Source organism: Osmerus mordax, chromosome 13 (assembly GCF_038355195.1).
Source record: "Osmerus mordax isolate fOsmMor3 chromosome 13, fOsmMor3.pri, whole genome shotgun sequence".
Taxonomy (NCBI): Eukaryota; Metazoa; Chordata; class Actinopteri; order Osmeriformes; family Osmeridae; genus Osmerus; species Osmerus mordax.
In genome coordinates this window covers 17,246,002-17,260,785 of record NC_090062.1, presented here as the reverse complement: position 1 = coordinate 17,260,785, position 14,784 = coordinate 17,246,002, and the positions used below count along the sequence as shown (strand labels likewise).

Below are 14,784 nucleotides of genomic sequence, written 5' to 3'. Positions count from 1 at the left end.
TTAATAATAGTATCTGTCTCAAACATAGGGAGTCAGGTGGCTGAGCGGTTAGGGAATCGGGCTAGTAATCAGAAGGTTGCTGGTTCGATTCCAGGCTGTGCAAACCAAATGATGTTGTGTCCTTGGGCAAGGCACTTCACCCTACTTGCTTCAGGGGAATGTCCCTGTACTTACTGTACTGTAAGTCGCTCTGGATAAGAGCGTCTGCTAAATGACTAAATGTAAATGTAAACATCTGATAGCATAAATTATACCTCACATTGTTGAGCATGAGATAACTTTCTAGAGAAACCAGAGAGGAACCTCATATCTGACAAGGTCAGGTGAGATAACACAAGACCCTGGTACCACAGGCTTGAGGGCTTATTTCCAACAAGGAAGTTGAAATACTTTTGATGGCAGTGTGTGTCCTGTCCTGTTAGCAGCCACCCCAGGTTCTGAGGGTGTTCGACCTGGTCACCCTCACACAGATCAGGGGGAGACTCTGTGTTAACCCCTCGCTTCATGACATGTCATTTACTCACCAGGCGATGGCCACTTGCATAAGCTACATGTCAACTGTAAAACTGAGTATGGTGTGTGTGTCTGTGCTTGTGTGTGTGTCGTATTTCTGTGCATGCATGGTGTGTGTGTCTCTGTGTGTTGTGTTTCTGTCTGTGTGTGTCATATTTCTGTGCATGCATGGTGTGTGTGTCTCTGTGTGTTGTGTTTCTGTGTGTGTGTCTGTGCTTGTGTGTGTGTCGTATTTCTGTGCATGCATGGTGTGTGTGTCTCTGTGTGTTGTGTTTCTGTCTGTGTGTGTGTCGTATTTCTGTGCATGCATGGTGTGTGTCTCTCTGTGTGTTGTGTTTCTGTCTGTGTGTGTGTCTTATTTCTGTGCATGCATGGTGTGTGTGTCTCTGTGTTTTGTGTTTCTGTCTGTGTGTGTGTCTTATTTCTGTGCATGCATGGTGTGTGTGTCTCTGTGTGTTGTGTTTCTGTGTGTGTGTGTCCAGCTTGTGACAGATGTCCTGGCTGGGAGGCAGCCCCATGGCGGGAAGCTCAGCCAGCGTTGCGCGCCCACCATGGCCTCACGACCAAACTATTTAGTGAGAAGGGGCGGCTGCCATTGTGACAGCGACCCGTTGAATTAAATATGAATGTCCAGACGGTCACTCGGAGTGCTGAGAACGTACCCAACGCCCCGGGGATGACAATCGCGGCCCTGTGCTCCCGCCGCGGCCCGGAGAAAGCGACCTCTGTGCCCTGTCCTTTAGCTGTCGGAGGCGGGGGTCGTGAGGGGTGGCTGTAAGGATTCCGGCGAGGTCGGTAAGGGCGGACATGCTGTTTGACGCCATGCCCTCCAGTTGAAAAGATGAATATTGATAAGCCGCATATTTCCATACGTGGGAGAACTGAGGGAACTGTTTGAGGCAGCGTGAGACTGGGAGATCGGCCCGTGGAGGATAGCGTCGCGTTGGTGTTTTGTAATTAAAAACAAGCTGCAAAACAACAAACGGAGAAATATCTTAGCCATTGGAAAGAAGTTAGGCTACACAAACCCCCAAAACCTGTCGGATGCAAGGCAGGCCTCGCAAGTTCCTGACCATCCTCTTGTCTACGCAGGGGATTTTCCCAGAAGTCTTCTTAATGTTGATTATAAACAATGGCGTGAGTTTAGTTAGTCCTCAGACCAAACCAGCAAATATAATAAACAAATCCACGAAACACATGTGCCATTCATTGTAGGCCTACCCTTTATCTCAGTAGTAGCATTTGACTGCGGGTTCAAATCCCCCTTCTATAGCGCTTTGGATACAAGCTCCTAGTAAATACATGCGGTCTTCTGACATTGTTTGACCGATACACTTAGGAGAAGCTACAGGGAAATAACGTGACGTATCAGAGCATGGGTGAACAAACACGGCTTTGACCTTGTGAACGAATTCTCTTGTGTTCACCTGAAAGGTGTTCCGTGTGTGTATGTGTGTGTGCGCATGTGTGTGCGTTGTGCGTGTATGCCTTTGTGAATGTGTGTGTACCTCTGTGTGTGTGTTGTGTGTGCGTTTGCGGAATGCCTTCCGCTGTGTGGCTGGTTTACCAAACAGAAACACATTTGACTGCGATACATTAACAGGGTGGTGGAACCTGTTTGAGCCTCGTGAACGCCTGTCATGCTGCCGTGCTGACTGGCACAGAGCTAGCCGTGATTTCAGCTGTGACACTCAGAAACTTCTCCACTTCGGATAGAATTGCTCACACCTCATCACCATCAGCATTACAGACTACAGGTACGTTTTCAGTTTTATGTAATGTGTTTATTTGATCAAGTTCTGCTAGATAGGTATGACTTGGTGATATTTCCTGGTAGGATTTCTCATGAGATTTTGGGAAACGGTCTCACTTGAACCAATAAGATTTATTTCTGAACCGTCATGGGTCTTGGTAGAGTCAGTTTTCCCTGGATCTTAAAGAAGGGCTAATTGGATTGTGATGTGGTGTTGGAACAGCAAAACAATCAATCTGACCCAAAACCATCCTTATTGTGACCGTCACCACACTACAGTCAACAGTAGCGTCTTAATTACACTGGACTCATTGATTTCCCTCGAGGTGTGTAAGTCATAACTTGAGTTTGAACACAAAGTGATACACATGGGTTTCTAAACTAGAAACACGTTTCTATAAGTCCTTCCTCCTCACTGACATGACTCTGTGGAATGAGGATGAGTGTTGATTGGAATGACAAGAATGCATGACAAACCATTTATCCTAAATTGTATTCATTTAGAAGATGCGTTTAGTGACAAGTAATAACATAACAAATAATGTGTAATGAAGTACTTCAGAAGATCAAGTAACAGAAGCCTAGTTCTCAGAGTCAAGGAACTGTATTTAGCAAACACAGTGACCATCTGAGCTACCAGGTGAGGAGAACAAAAATAGAATACTACATCGCAATAATAACATCTGAATTAGGCCTACTCATCGTAAAAACCTTCCGGCTGTTTTGTTTTCTGCGTTCTACCTCCAGGTTAGCATGTTCGTCTGTGAGTATTAGTGAGTCAGCTCTTTTCCTGTTGATGGTTTTTGTATGAGTGTCAGGGGATCGTTTTGACAGCTTCCTGAGTTTTGTCTTTTAAATGAGTTCCCACCTGCTCCCTGGCAGGTCGCTATTGTTCCCCTTCTTGTCTTGCAGCATTACTTAATTAGTGGTTTTACATGGTTACGAGTCGTGCTGGAGACATTGTAAGATAAAGTGTAAAGAGTTCTTTAAAGTTGTGAATTCCTTTTATGACTCCATTATCTGCCCCCCCTCACCTCACCCGATCACCCACACCCCGACTCTCACCCCTTCAGCCATTCTACCTCAGAACAATGCCCCCTCCCTGCACACACACACACACACACACACACACACACACACAGCCCAGGGAATGCAGCCCTCTTCGTCCAACCTGTTTTTCTTTTTTTTGGTTCTTCATCCTTCTCTTCATTGTGTCTTGGAGAGAGGATCTGTGTGAGCCTTCGGTTCAGCAGAGTAACCAGGTCACTGACAGTGTGACGCAGGTTAGGCCTCGAGCGCTCTCCTGTGTGTGCGTGTGTGTGTCTGTCTGTGTGTCTGTGTGTGTGTTATGAGCTGTCAAACCTTGTGACATATCTGGTCCCAGTGGAGGGAGGGCGTCCCTATGACAATAGATGAACAGCAGCGGCTATCAGCACTACGCTATCACTGCTGCGTTTTCACAGTTTAACAAGGCGAGGTTTGGAATGGACGTCATATTTCGCAGCATGGTGTATTGCCTGTCACAGAGTTGCTGAGCGGACGGCCACGGAGATCCGGACCGGGATAAAAAAAGTCGGGTGAATGTCACTGCATTGTGTTTTATTTTCTGTTTCACCTTTGTCCAGGGGCGTAGCCACGTGGTGGCCAGGGGGGGCCACGGCCACCATTGGTCAGAGAATGGCCACCCTGCCGCCCCCCCCCCCCCCCTTTTTTTTTTTTAAACGCTCCTGAACAGAAATGGTATAAAGCTGAAAAAATGCATGAGTATTTTTTTTATAAAGTTGTCTTATATTGTCATTTGTCACTTACGCTACTAGCCCCATATTCGCAACATGTTGGGCCACGCCCCCATCAACAGCACAAGAAGCAAACCAACGTTCCTGCATTCTGACAGCGCTTCAATGGAGACTAGCAGCTAACCACTGGATACCGTCAGAAAACTGCTGCTCTGAGTGATGCAGTGTGTGAGTTTTAAAATAGTAGTTTTTGACAATCAAGTGCCACCCCAAATAAAAGACTGGCCAGAGCTGGCCCCCCCAGAAATCATGTCCTGGCTACGCCCCTGTCTTGGTCATTTAACATGACTTGCAGAGCGGCAACAACGTACCGGGCATTGTAATGTCATCTTGATGACGAATCATTTTCCTCCATAAGAGGGAATACCTTAATTGTTTCAAAGGTTTGCAGACTGAGTCACTGCGAGGTGGCTGGAACAAGATAGGCTAGATATAGGCAAAAGGTGAAGCCATATTTCATTAGGAGTTTATGACATCTGACAAATAAACTGGTGCTCAGTTACCTAAGTAGAAACCTATAAAAGATCATATACTATATCTCCCTCCAAGTCTGTCACTCTTGTCTTCATTTGTAGACACACTGACACTGAGAGCGTGAGAGTTAGAGAGAGGGAGGGGGGGCGAGAGAGAGGGGGGGGGGAAGAGAGAGAGAGAGAGGGGAAAAGAGAGAGAGAGGGGGGAAAGAGAGAGAGAGGGGAGAGAGGGAAAGAGAGAAAGAGGAGAGAGCATTGTCACTATCATGGTAATTAGTGGGAAGGCGTTATTGGCGTAATTGAGCGCGTCTGAATAATGAATGAGTGGGAAGAGGTTTCAGGCTTGTCTGTCTGTGCGTCATAGTGCTACGGGATGAGGCTTCGTTAAGACACCAACCGCGAGGACTACTAGGAGATCGAGGAGAGAAAAGTGCGGTAACGGAATTGTATAGCGCGAGGGGAACTTTCTCATGCACCGACCACCAAGTCATTTACAACAGTGATAAAGGTGTGAGTTTTTGATTGTTTTCGGAGACTTTTACGCACATTGCATTTGCAGCCGTTTGAACGCGACTGGGTTAGATTAATCGTTACCGTATGAACGAACGAACGATAATTTTTCCTCATAACTTCTTTACACTAGTTTAGGCCTACTGCCGCGGTGTTGTCATGACGTGTAGTAGCCTAGGTGTTTTTAAATGCTATTGCATTTTTAGGTAATTTGCTGACTGCATGCTGAACTTATTTCACCATCAACATGTGTCACGGGATGAGATAACAAGTATTTTGTAACAGTTTTTGTATTTGAGTATTCATTTCCTCCGTTAAGTAATCTGTTTGCCTATACATATAGCCTAAGTCCTTTTCTTACTTTTTTCCTTATCTTTTGTGAAGATGTTTGGGGTCAAGTATTTAAATAGGACGCAAAAAGGCATTTAGATTCAAATTCGAACTTGCCTGTTTGAGATTTACATTCAGCCTTCAGTCCCCGCGGGCTGTTTCTGCTGTCTGGACGTGCCTGCTAGAAACTAGCTTTCCAACACCTGCTGTTTATAATTATCATTCCAAATCAAAATACTTCCTTTCAGTTGTCTTTCTTCGTGGAAAGACGGCGTCTAACCAGCTGGAACGATAGTTCAGTCAATAAAGAACCAAAAAAAAGACAAATAGGCCTACTAATTGTTCCGGGAGTAACACGGTACGTAGGAATGATTTGCAGGACCTGATGTTAGTTTCCTCCAGGAACACAATGACTCTTATTGAGGGACTTGTTGCTCTTGTTGGTTAGTTGTAACTGATTTAACTTCTTGTATACTTTCTGTGAATTATACTGTTGCTTGCTTTTTCTACAGGTTCACTCTTGCACTTTTTGAGGTTAATTGTAACTTGTTTAACTACATGCTCTTATGGTTATTCCCATTGGCACTTATTTGGGTTTTCACAATGTATGCTGTTTTGGCTACCCACAATGTTTTGGGTCTATCTCGTTGTTATGATCAGGGACATGCACTTTTGTAAAGCTCTCTCTTGGAAGTCGCTTTGGATAAAAGCACCTGATAAATGAATAAATGTAAATGTAAATAGTTTTCATCACGTTTTTAGGTAGGTTACTTTGGGAATACTTAATATAGCCTATAGAGTATATGATTGTTCACTGCTTCATATCACACATCAAACTGGGTGCCGTGCACCTTCAGAGAGCAGTGTGACGGTATAGCCTACGGTACTCCCTCTGCGGTTATTTACCGACTCAGTGTGCAAACAGATCATTCTGTTGCCCTTGACCGAGAAACAAGCCAATTCCCACCTGAAGCATTCAGTCTGTCGGGAGGGGAGAGGGGCGCAGGGGAAACCGAGAAGGATAGAGGAGGGAGGGAGGAGGGAAGTTGGCGACAGCTATGCAAACTGGCCTCAAATCTCCGCCTGATCAGCCAAGCCGAGTTGACAGAACCGCCTCATTCCCAGGATTGTTTTCATCCTGCACGGTCACCCATGTGACCCAGAGCCGGTGTGGAGCGCGCTCTGTTGTCAACGCGCTGGATTGATCAGACCAAGATTAACGTTATATCCCGCTAATCTATCAATCCCAGATGGGTTTCCCAGATGGCCGTCCTCCTAAAACTCCAAACCAAGGATTTTATCCCCCTATAATGCAATTTCGCCAATTAATGCAATTCAGCCGATAAACGCATTGTCAGAGTTTCTAGACGGACAGTAAAAGCCTGCAGTAGGCCTATCTAGTAGGCTCTGTATTATGTAGATTGAACGTTGTTTCTCATTCTTAGATAACGGGTCCGGTGATCAAATCCCGTTACCGGGCAGTTCGTGTCAAACTATTAAATAACAGATCCGCCATATGTAAATACCTGCCCAGGACATTCGCCTCGCGGAGAGGAAAGTACGAGACAACATGACGTGGACACATCTCTTTAAAGTGTAGTTCATCAAGATCAGATGACAGTTCCACTAATTCTTCCTTGCACACACCCTCTGTCCTGATTTGTTACAATGTGTTCCTTTAACTTTTTACCTACAGCGACAAATAAGGGGTGAAATCGAACCTGCGAATATTTGATCTTCAGTCAAATGCTCTATCATCACTGAGCTAGTCACAGAGAAAAGGTATAAACAGTATTTTTCTACCTGTGAGTTTTATTGAGCTGGAGGTGGATAGTTTTCTACTCTCAGAGTCAGATTGGTTACTGTAGGGTTAGTGTATTTGTCGATGTTGTGGAGACCTGATTTATGGCTCCTAGTATCTGCTGGTCCCTGAGGACTGGGCTAACATTTGCATACCAGACTTGCCCTGTTTCCCACTGAGGGTGCATGATGAAAAGAGTTCATCGCCACACACACACACACACACACACACACACACACACACCACACACCACACACACACACCACACACCACACACACACACAGTATCACGCTGTGTCCACAGCCAATTGTAAATTCAATGTCAGTGACAGCACTGGGGGTGGTCTGTTAGTCTTCATCGCTGCAGGGTCTGATCCTCCCCCCCCTCCCTCCATCTAACTCCCCCCTCCCTCCCTCCTTCCTTCCCTCCCTCCCCCACCACCTCCTCCTCCCCTCCTCCTTCAATCCCTCCCTTCTCTCCCTCCCCCACCACCTCCTCCTCAACCTCTCCTCCTCACTATCCTCCTCCCCTACCTCCTCCACCCCCACTCCTTCACTCCTTCACTCCCTCCCTCCCCCTTCCTCCCCCTTCTCTGTCTCTGTGGTGATAACACATGTAGAAGCTCTTTGAGAAACAGCCCAGTGTTGTCAGTCCAGCGGTTGAGGCGCTGAGAGCAGATGAACTGTATTGGGAACATGGAGTGTGGGTTTAATGTGTGAGTGTGGATGTTTGTGTGTGTGTGTGTGTGTGTGGGTGTGTGTAATTGTATCTGCATGTGGGGATTAGAATAAAATGCTTTTTGATGCATTTGAAATGATCAACCTCACTGCTGTGATCTCACTGCTGTGTGTGTGTGTCATGTGTAATGTGGCCAACCATGTTGAAATGAGAATGAGGGAGAGGAGCATTCTGGGAGCCATTTAGAGGAAGCTCACAATCTGAACATTGTATCTGGACAGAGAGGGGGCGGCAGTGTGTGTGTGTCTCTGAGTTCCTGTGTGTGTCTGACTGTACATATGTGTGTGTGAGTGTACGTGTGTTTGTGTCTTCTGTGTGTATGTGTGTGTGTGTACAGTACATTGGGAGCATGAGGCGTATAAATACTAAGACCTCACCCTGTTGCAGCCTCGCTGATGAGGCATGTGCTGTTGATTTTGCCGCTGGTGGATCTTCTGAAGGTTGTGGAAGTGTATCAGCCGGGAGGTGCGCTCTCACCCTGTCTGTGGACCAGCTTCACTTGAGCATGGCTCTTTCAGCCTGCACACTTCTCAGTGGAGTTTGAACAAACTTTTAAATAGTTTTATACCTTTACTCTCCTCCGCCTCCCCCTCCCCCTCCCTCTCCTGGTCCAGTGGAGCAGGGCATGGCCGGCCAGCCGTTCCGGGCCACCTTCATCTGGGGCAGCATCATCTCCACCCTCCAGTCGGGCGTGGAGGTGAAGCGCCGACGCCACAACCTGAAGGCCTACCAGGACTGCTTCCTGGGGTCGGAGGCCGTGGACGTGGTCTTGGCCCACGTCATCCAGAGCCGTTTCTGCGGCGACGCAGAGGTGCCGCGCTCCAAGGCTGTGCGTCTGTGCCAGGCGCTCATGGACTCGCACGTGTTCGAGGGCGTGGGAACCTGCGTGTTCGGGAAGGAGAAGAGGAGGGCCACGTTCGAGGACAGCAGCTGCAGTCTCTACCGCTTCCTCAGCGGGGGGTCTGGTTCCCCCGGGCTGACCGGGTCGCACTCTACCAGCACTCTCGAGAGCGGCTACGACTCCCCCAGCATCGACAGGAACAGCCATCCCAGCGAACGGTACACCCCTCAGCTTGATTTTTTTAGCCTTAAAAGAGAGAGGGCAGTTTGGGATCGGAGGTAGGGGGGAGGTAGGGGAGAGACAGAGGGGGGAGGGGTAGATGGGAGGTAGGGGGGAGGTAGGGGAGAGGTAGGACACATGTCCCCTGCAGGCTGACAGTGATCTCCAGGACTGGACCTTCATACAGCCTCTCCTGGAAACCTGATTAAACTGCGTCTCTTAAACACACAAACAGAAGTCGGATAAAATCGTGATAATGGGAACATTTTCAGTCAAACTAATTTGTTTCGGGTCTGATTAGAATCCAACCAAAATGGTCTCTCAGAAATAAGTGCTTAATTTAGATGCCTGCGACTGAAAAACATGTTGGTCCCAGAAATAGAAACTGTCCTTGATTATCTCAATCATGTCGGCTGATTGTGGATGCTCTGCTCCTCTCCAGACAAGAGTTTCCCAGCTACATCACACACTCACCGGTGAAAACAGACAAGTCCCTGGAGGAGGTCCTAGGGCACCTGTGCGTGAGCTCCACCATCACCCCCCAGATGGTCCACCTGGGGCTCTCCCAGGAACGTGAGTGGAGAGGGGGCGGGGCTTGTAAAGAAACACACAAGTCATATTTGTGTGTGTAGATGTGTGTGTATCTGTCTATATGTATTGTGTGTGTAAATGTATGATGTGTGTGTATGTGTGAGGTTTGTGAGTGTGTGTATATGTATTGTGTGTCTATTCACCCTCTCAGACATGGAGTTGTGCTCTTCTTCTTCTGCAGTGGTGGACGAGGTGTGGAGGCAGCAGGCGGTGAGCAGACTGCTGCTGCTGATAGAGCTCCCCCTGCTGGAGAACCTGCTGCAGGACAGCCCCACACACACCCCCCCCCTGCACGGCCTGGACAGTGACCCAGACCTGCTCTCCTCCTCCAGCTACTTGGACAGAGAGGTGCTCAAGGCCTTCAGCGAGGCACAGTAAGCAAACACACACACACACACACACATATACACACACACACACATACCTAATTCGAACCCTAACATTCTCCCCCCTCTTACTCCCATTCTCTCTCTCTCTCTCTCTCTCTCTCTCTCTCTCTCTCTCTCTCTCTCTCTCTCTCTCTCTCCCCCTCTCCCTCTCCCTCCCCCCCAGGGCTGATGAGTGGTTGTCAGCAGCCGTAGACTGTCTGGAGTTCCTCCCGGACCAGCTGGTAGTGGAGGTGAGCCGAGCTCTGGGCTGCTGCTCTGAGGACCGCGGCCAGAGCAAGAGGCTGCTGTACGGGCTGATGGCCCGGGAGTATGGAGCCCAGCGCCCACCCCTGCTGTGCAACCACGTCTTCGACATCCACACCGGGATCTCTGACCTGCTGGGTGAGCACCGGGGGGAGGGTGGGGGAGGGTGAGAACCGGGGGGAGGGGGAAGGTGGGGGAGAGGTGCTGTGGTAGCAGTGTTCAGTTCCTCTTCAGAGATAGCAACTAAAACACCGGCCGACCTCATTACACCCGAGGAGTATATAAACCTGTAAATCTGTTGGCTCCTGGCAAAACTGAACTAACTTTAGACTGTGTGTGTGTTTGTACCTGTGTGTGTGTACCTACGTGTACCTGGGGGGTCAGATGGCTGAGCGGTTAGGGAGTCCGGCTATTAATCAGAAGGTTGTTGGTTCGATTCCTGTCCGTGCCAAATGACGTTGTGTCCTTGGGCAAGGCACTTCACCCTACTTGCCTCGGGGAGAATGTCCCTGTACTTACTGTAAGTCACTAAGCTCGTCTGCTAAATGACTCAATGTAATGTAATGTACCTGTGTGTGTGTGCTAGTGAACGGGAAGCAGCAGCAGGCCCTGGAGGCGCTGCAGGTGTGTGTGAGGCTGCAGGACGGGCGCAGCAGGGAGGAGCTACGGAGGCTGCTGAGGTTCATGGCTGTGGCCGCCAAATCGCAGGAGGTCAAACTACACCCTGAGGTGAGGGGGGAGGTGTGTGTGTGTGAGGCTGTGTGTGTGGCTGTGTGTGTGGCTGTGTGCGTGTGTGTCTGCGTGTGTGTCTGCATTTGTGTGTCTGTGTGTGTGTATGTGTGTGTCTGCGTGTGTGTCTGCACACAACATTTGACATAATCAGTGTTTTTCAAATTTATGACATCATAATAAGGAAGTATTCCTATTTCTACGTTACCATCAGGCCAGTATAATATCACAGTGTAGTGGTGGTAATGTTTAGATAACGAGCAAACAGACTGCCTGGAATCACTCTTTGAGCTTTGTGAACAAAAGGAACGTTCTGTTCAGCACTACAAATCTTATCTTATTTGTGCTTCGCTTTGGATAAAAGGGTCTGCTAAATAACCACATTTAGGCTACATGAGCCTCTAAACTGGAGTTGGTAATAATAATCAGATAAAAAAAAAATATTGTAATATATAATCATATATTAATGATTATAATATTCATTTAGCAGATCCTTTTCATCCCCAGGCAAAGTAAAGTACAGGAGGAATTTGAACCTGTGCTCTAACCGCTAAGCTCTCTGTCCCCTCCCTGGTGTCTCAGATAGAGAACAGGATGGCGGTGAAGAGGTCGTTCTCCAGGGCCCTCGTCTGTCCTGCACGTCTGGCCAAGGGCAAGGTGGACCTGATGGTGCTGTTTCTGCTGGACAACCACTCGGACCTGTTCAAGGTGGGTGTGTGTGTGTGTGTTGGGGGCATGATCAATATAATTTATTGTCATTGTGCGCCATTTCGCATTTCCTGGCTATCATGCAAAACACACGTAAGCTAGTCTACGAAGCTACCATGGAGCAAGGCAGAAGGTAACAAGAAGAATGGCAACGTTATTGATATCAGCGTGTCGGCGATGTCGACATGACTGAGAATAGAGACATTGTTGATCACCCATGGCCATATATGAGGGAGATGTTTGAATTATGTTGTTACACTGTTGTTACGCTGTTGTTACACTGTTATGTTAATACACTGTTGTGTACTATACTGAATGTGTGCTTTCACTTTGTGTGTATGTATGTGTGCGTTTGTTTGCATGTGTGTATTAATGTTTGTGCGAGTGCATGCGTGCTACAGATAAACGGCTCTCATAGTTTACCAACTCCATTTATAGTCTGTCTATTTCCCAAACATGTTGATCGACATTAAAAGATGATTCACAAAGAAGGCCGTCCACTTCCTCACGTGTGTCTCATTTACATTTACATTTAGTCATTTAGCAGACGCTCTTATCCAGAGCGACTTACAGTAAATACAGGGACATTCCCCCGAGGCAAGCAGGGTGAAGTGCCTTGCCCAAGGACACAACGTCAGTTGGCATGACCGGGAATCGAACTGGCAACCTTCGGATTACTAGCCCGATTCCCTCACCGCTCAGCCACCTGACTCCCTTTCATCTCCTCTCCCGGCTCCGGGGGAGCAGGAGAGACAGATCTCTAGGACCTAGCCAGGCGACACGATCTCCCAGCCCTGATAGAGTCCTCATCCCAACCCCACTTCCCTTACAGCACAGACTGTTTTGTTTGTGAGGTCACACAGACGAAAGGGACAGTCTTTTATGGTTGTATAAAAACAGCTGCCAAGTGCAGATGAAATCAGGACACGAAAGGAAGGTTTCCCCTGAACCTGTTCCTCCCTGTCTTCCTCCAGATTCCCGTGTCGCTGCACAAGCTAGTGAGCGACAGGCTGACCGACATTGTGAACGGCAAGGATGCGGACGTCAGCACAGGTTTGTGACACAATTCAATCGTTCGTATTTATTTGTCCACTTGTCTGAAGGGATGTATTCTTTCAGGGTTTTTTTAAGACATTCTTTTGGCCTTTTGACAATTTGAACCCGGGTCGCTGTGGTAAGGCCTCGGCCTATGTCAGTGTTTTTTGGATCAACACATCGAATTTATCTTTATTCCTCCTCCACCCCTCCCCCCTCTACCCCTCCATCCTCTCCTCCCCTACTCCACCTCTTCCACCCCCTCCCCTCAACCCCCTTCCCAGGTCCCTCCTTCTGCAGTCGGGTCACAGGGAAGGCGTTTGAGGAGAACGCTCACCAGACCACGAAGGAGGAGTTGTGGTCACTGCTGAGGACGATCACAGAGAACCCCCGACTCTCCCCCAAGGAAAAGAGACGCTTGCTGGGACAGTTCTACAGGGGACACCCTGAGATCTTCATCCAGTACTTTGGCAGCAGGATCTCTAGCTGACGTGGAATCTGCTCCGTTGAGGGTTAGAAAAGTATTATGTATGATATGTAAAGTCGCTCGACCGAAAACAAAGGTCTTGTAAATGTTGTAAGAAAAATGCACATATGTACAAACGGTTTCTATTGACTTGAATGTGACAAAAAGATTAATGTGAAAGCTAATAAATATATTTTCTGTTGTTGTTTGAATATTTATCAGTTTATTGGGAGACTTAAGACATTTGATGCCACTCGATTCTCAAGACAAATCCCCATCAGGAAACGTAACTATTTAAACAAGTCAGTGTGAGCGACAGAACCAAGCAGGACAAACACTTATGTCTTCATTAAGCAGATACTTACCTACGTGTCACACAGTTCAACAGGGGATTTGAACTTGTAACCTCTCATTCTGCCATCACATGCTCTAACCACTAAGCTATAGACCCTCACATGGGTCAGCTAGACTTGTGGGCTTTCCTCTACACAACAGCCCCTTCTGCAGCCAGTTTATAGGTCAAAAGTTCAGCATATCCTGTTCCTATGAATGTAGTCTTTGTGGTTACGCAACATGGAGAGTGTCGGGAATAAAGACTTGAGGATGGGCCGAAGAAAGATTCACTCACTGTCATGCGCTCGCAAGCACAATAAGAGACACAGCAGTCGTGTCTGGAGGGGAAACGGACAGGCGGAAATTTGAAATCTCTAAATTTAAAAGTGATTTTCTGTTGTTGTAAATAGTTGCTGACATTCAGAAGAAGTATCCCTCGGGCTCTCTCCCTCTCTCTCCCTCTTTCTCTCTCTCGCCTTTGTCAGTCGTGACTCATGAGCAGGAATCTTATTTCTTTTTAAATTATTTTGCACATCCTGTTATTTTATTTGTGGGTGTATGGCTTCTCCATGTACTTTACTGTCAGAACTTTGATTAAAACTTGTTTTTAAACGTGTTTTTATTCTGTAAATAAATTTGATATATTGATTCGATCGTTAGAGCATGGCCAGCTGGGGGCACATTGTGTCACGGATGGGAAGAAATTAGTTTAAATAATAAAGACAAGGAGTTTTTGATGCGAGTGTCGCAGGTTAAAATACACCCAGATCATGAGATTAAACATTTTAATTGTTATTGTTTTAAACTGCTTCATTTTTGGTACTCTTGAATGGATGCGTTCATGAAATGTCTCCTAATGCTGTTGTCTTAGAGAGACAGTCCGTGCACTCATAACAACCACACAGATGTGTTGTCATAACAACCACACAGATGTGTTGTCATGACAAGGGACAGTCTGCTTACTCTCTGTCGACCACGAGTGTGTTACTCATGGTGTTAGGAACTGAATGTAAACAGGCTGAATTTAAACTAATTGAGTTGATATCTTGACACCTGGCTCAGTGGATGCAACTGGGCAGAAGTGATGTGCCGATACAAGAAACATCTGCTGAAGTACAGCAACGAAGTATTTTTACTCTGTTACTTCCCATCTCTGCAACAGTGTAATGACAGTGTAATGACAGTGTAATAACAGTGTAATAACAGTGCATAGATGGTAATTGGACCTCACATCATATTTATACATTAATACAAAAATACACTATATATAGAGAGGAGAGCATTCGCCGATGAATTTCGAACATCTCACTCAAAT

General features: G+C 47.1%; 1 protein-coding gene across 2 annotated transcripts; it reads left to right on the top strand.

Moving 5' to 3' along the window:
• The first annotated feature begins 2,150 nt into the window (after positions 1-2,150).
• depdc7a (DEP domain containing 7, paralog a) lies at positions 2,151-13,348 on the top strand. Of its 2 annotated transcripts, none has more exons than XM_067248454.1 (9): positions 2,151-2,270; positions 8,530-8,974; positions 9,418-9,548; positions 9,748-9,940; positions 10,119-10,336; positions 10,785-10,927; positions 11,510-11,635; positions 12,610-12,688; positions 12,955-13,348. In XM_067248454.1, exons 2-9 carry the CDS (start codon positions 8,541-8,543, stop codon positions 13,158-13,160), a joined length of 1,530 nt encoding a protein of 509 aa, XP_067104555.1. In that variant the 5' UTR covers positions 2,151-2,270; positions 8,530-8,540; the 3' UTR covers positions 13,161-13,348. The 2 variants fall into 2 exon arrangements, with proteins under 2 accessions (XP_067104555.1, XP_067104554.1); XM_067248453.1 differs by lacking the exon at positions 2,151-2,270 and adding an exon at positions 4,917-5,043.
• Positions 13,349-14,784: the final 1,436 nt, after the last annotated feature.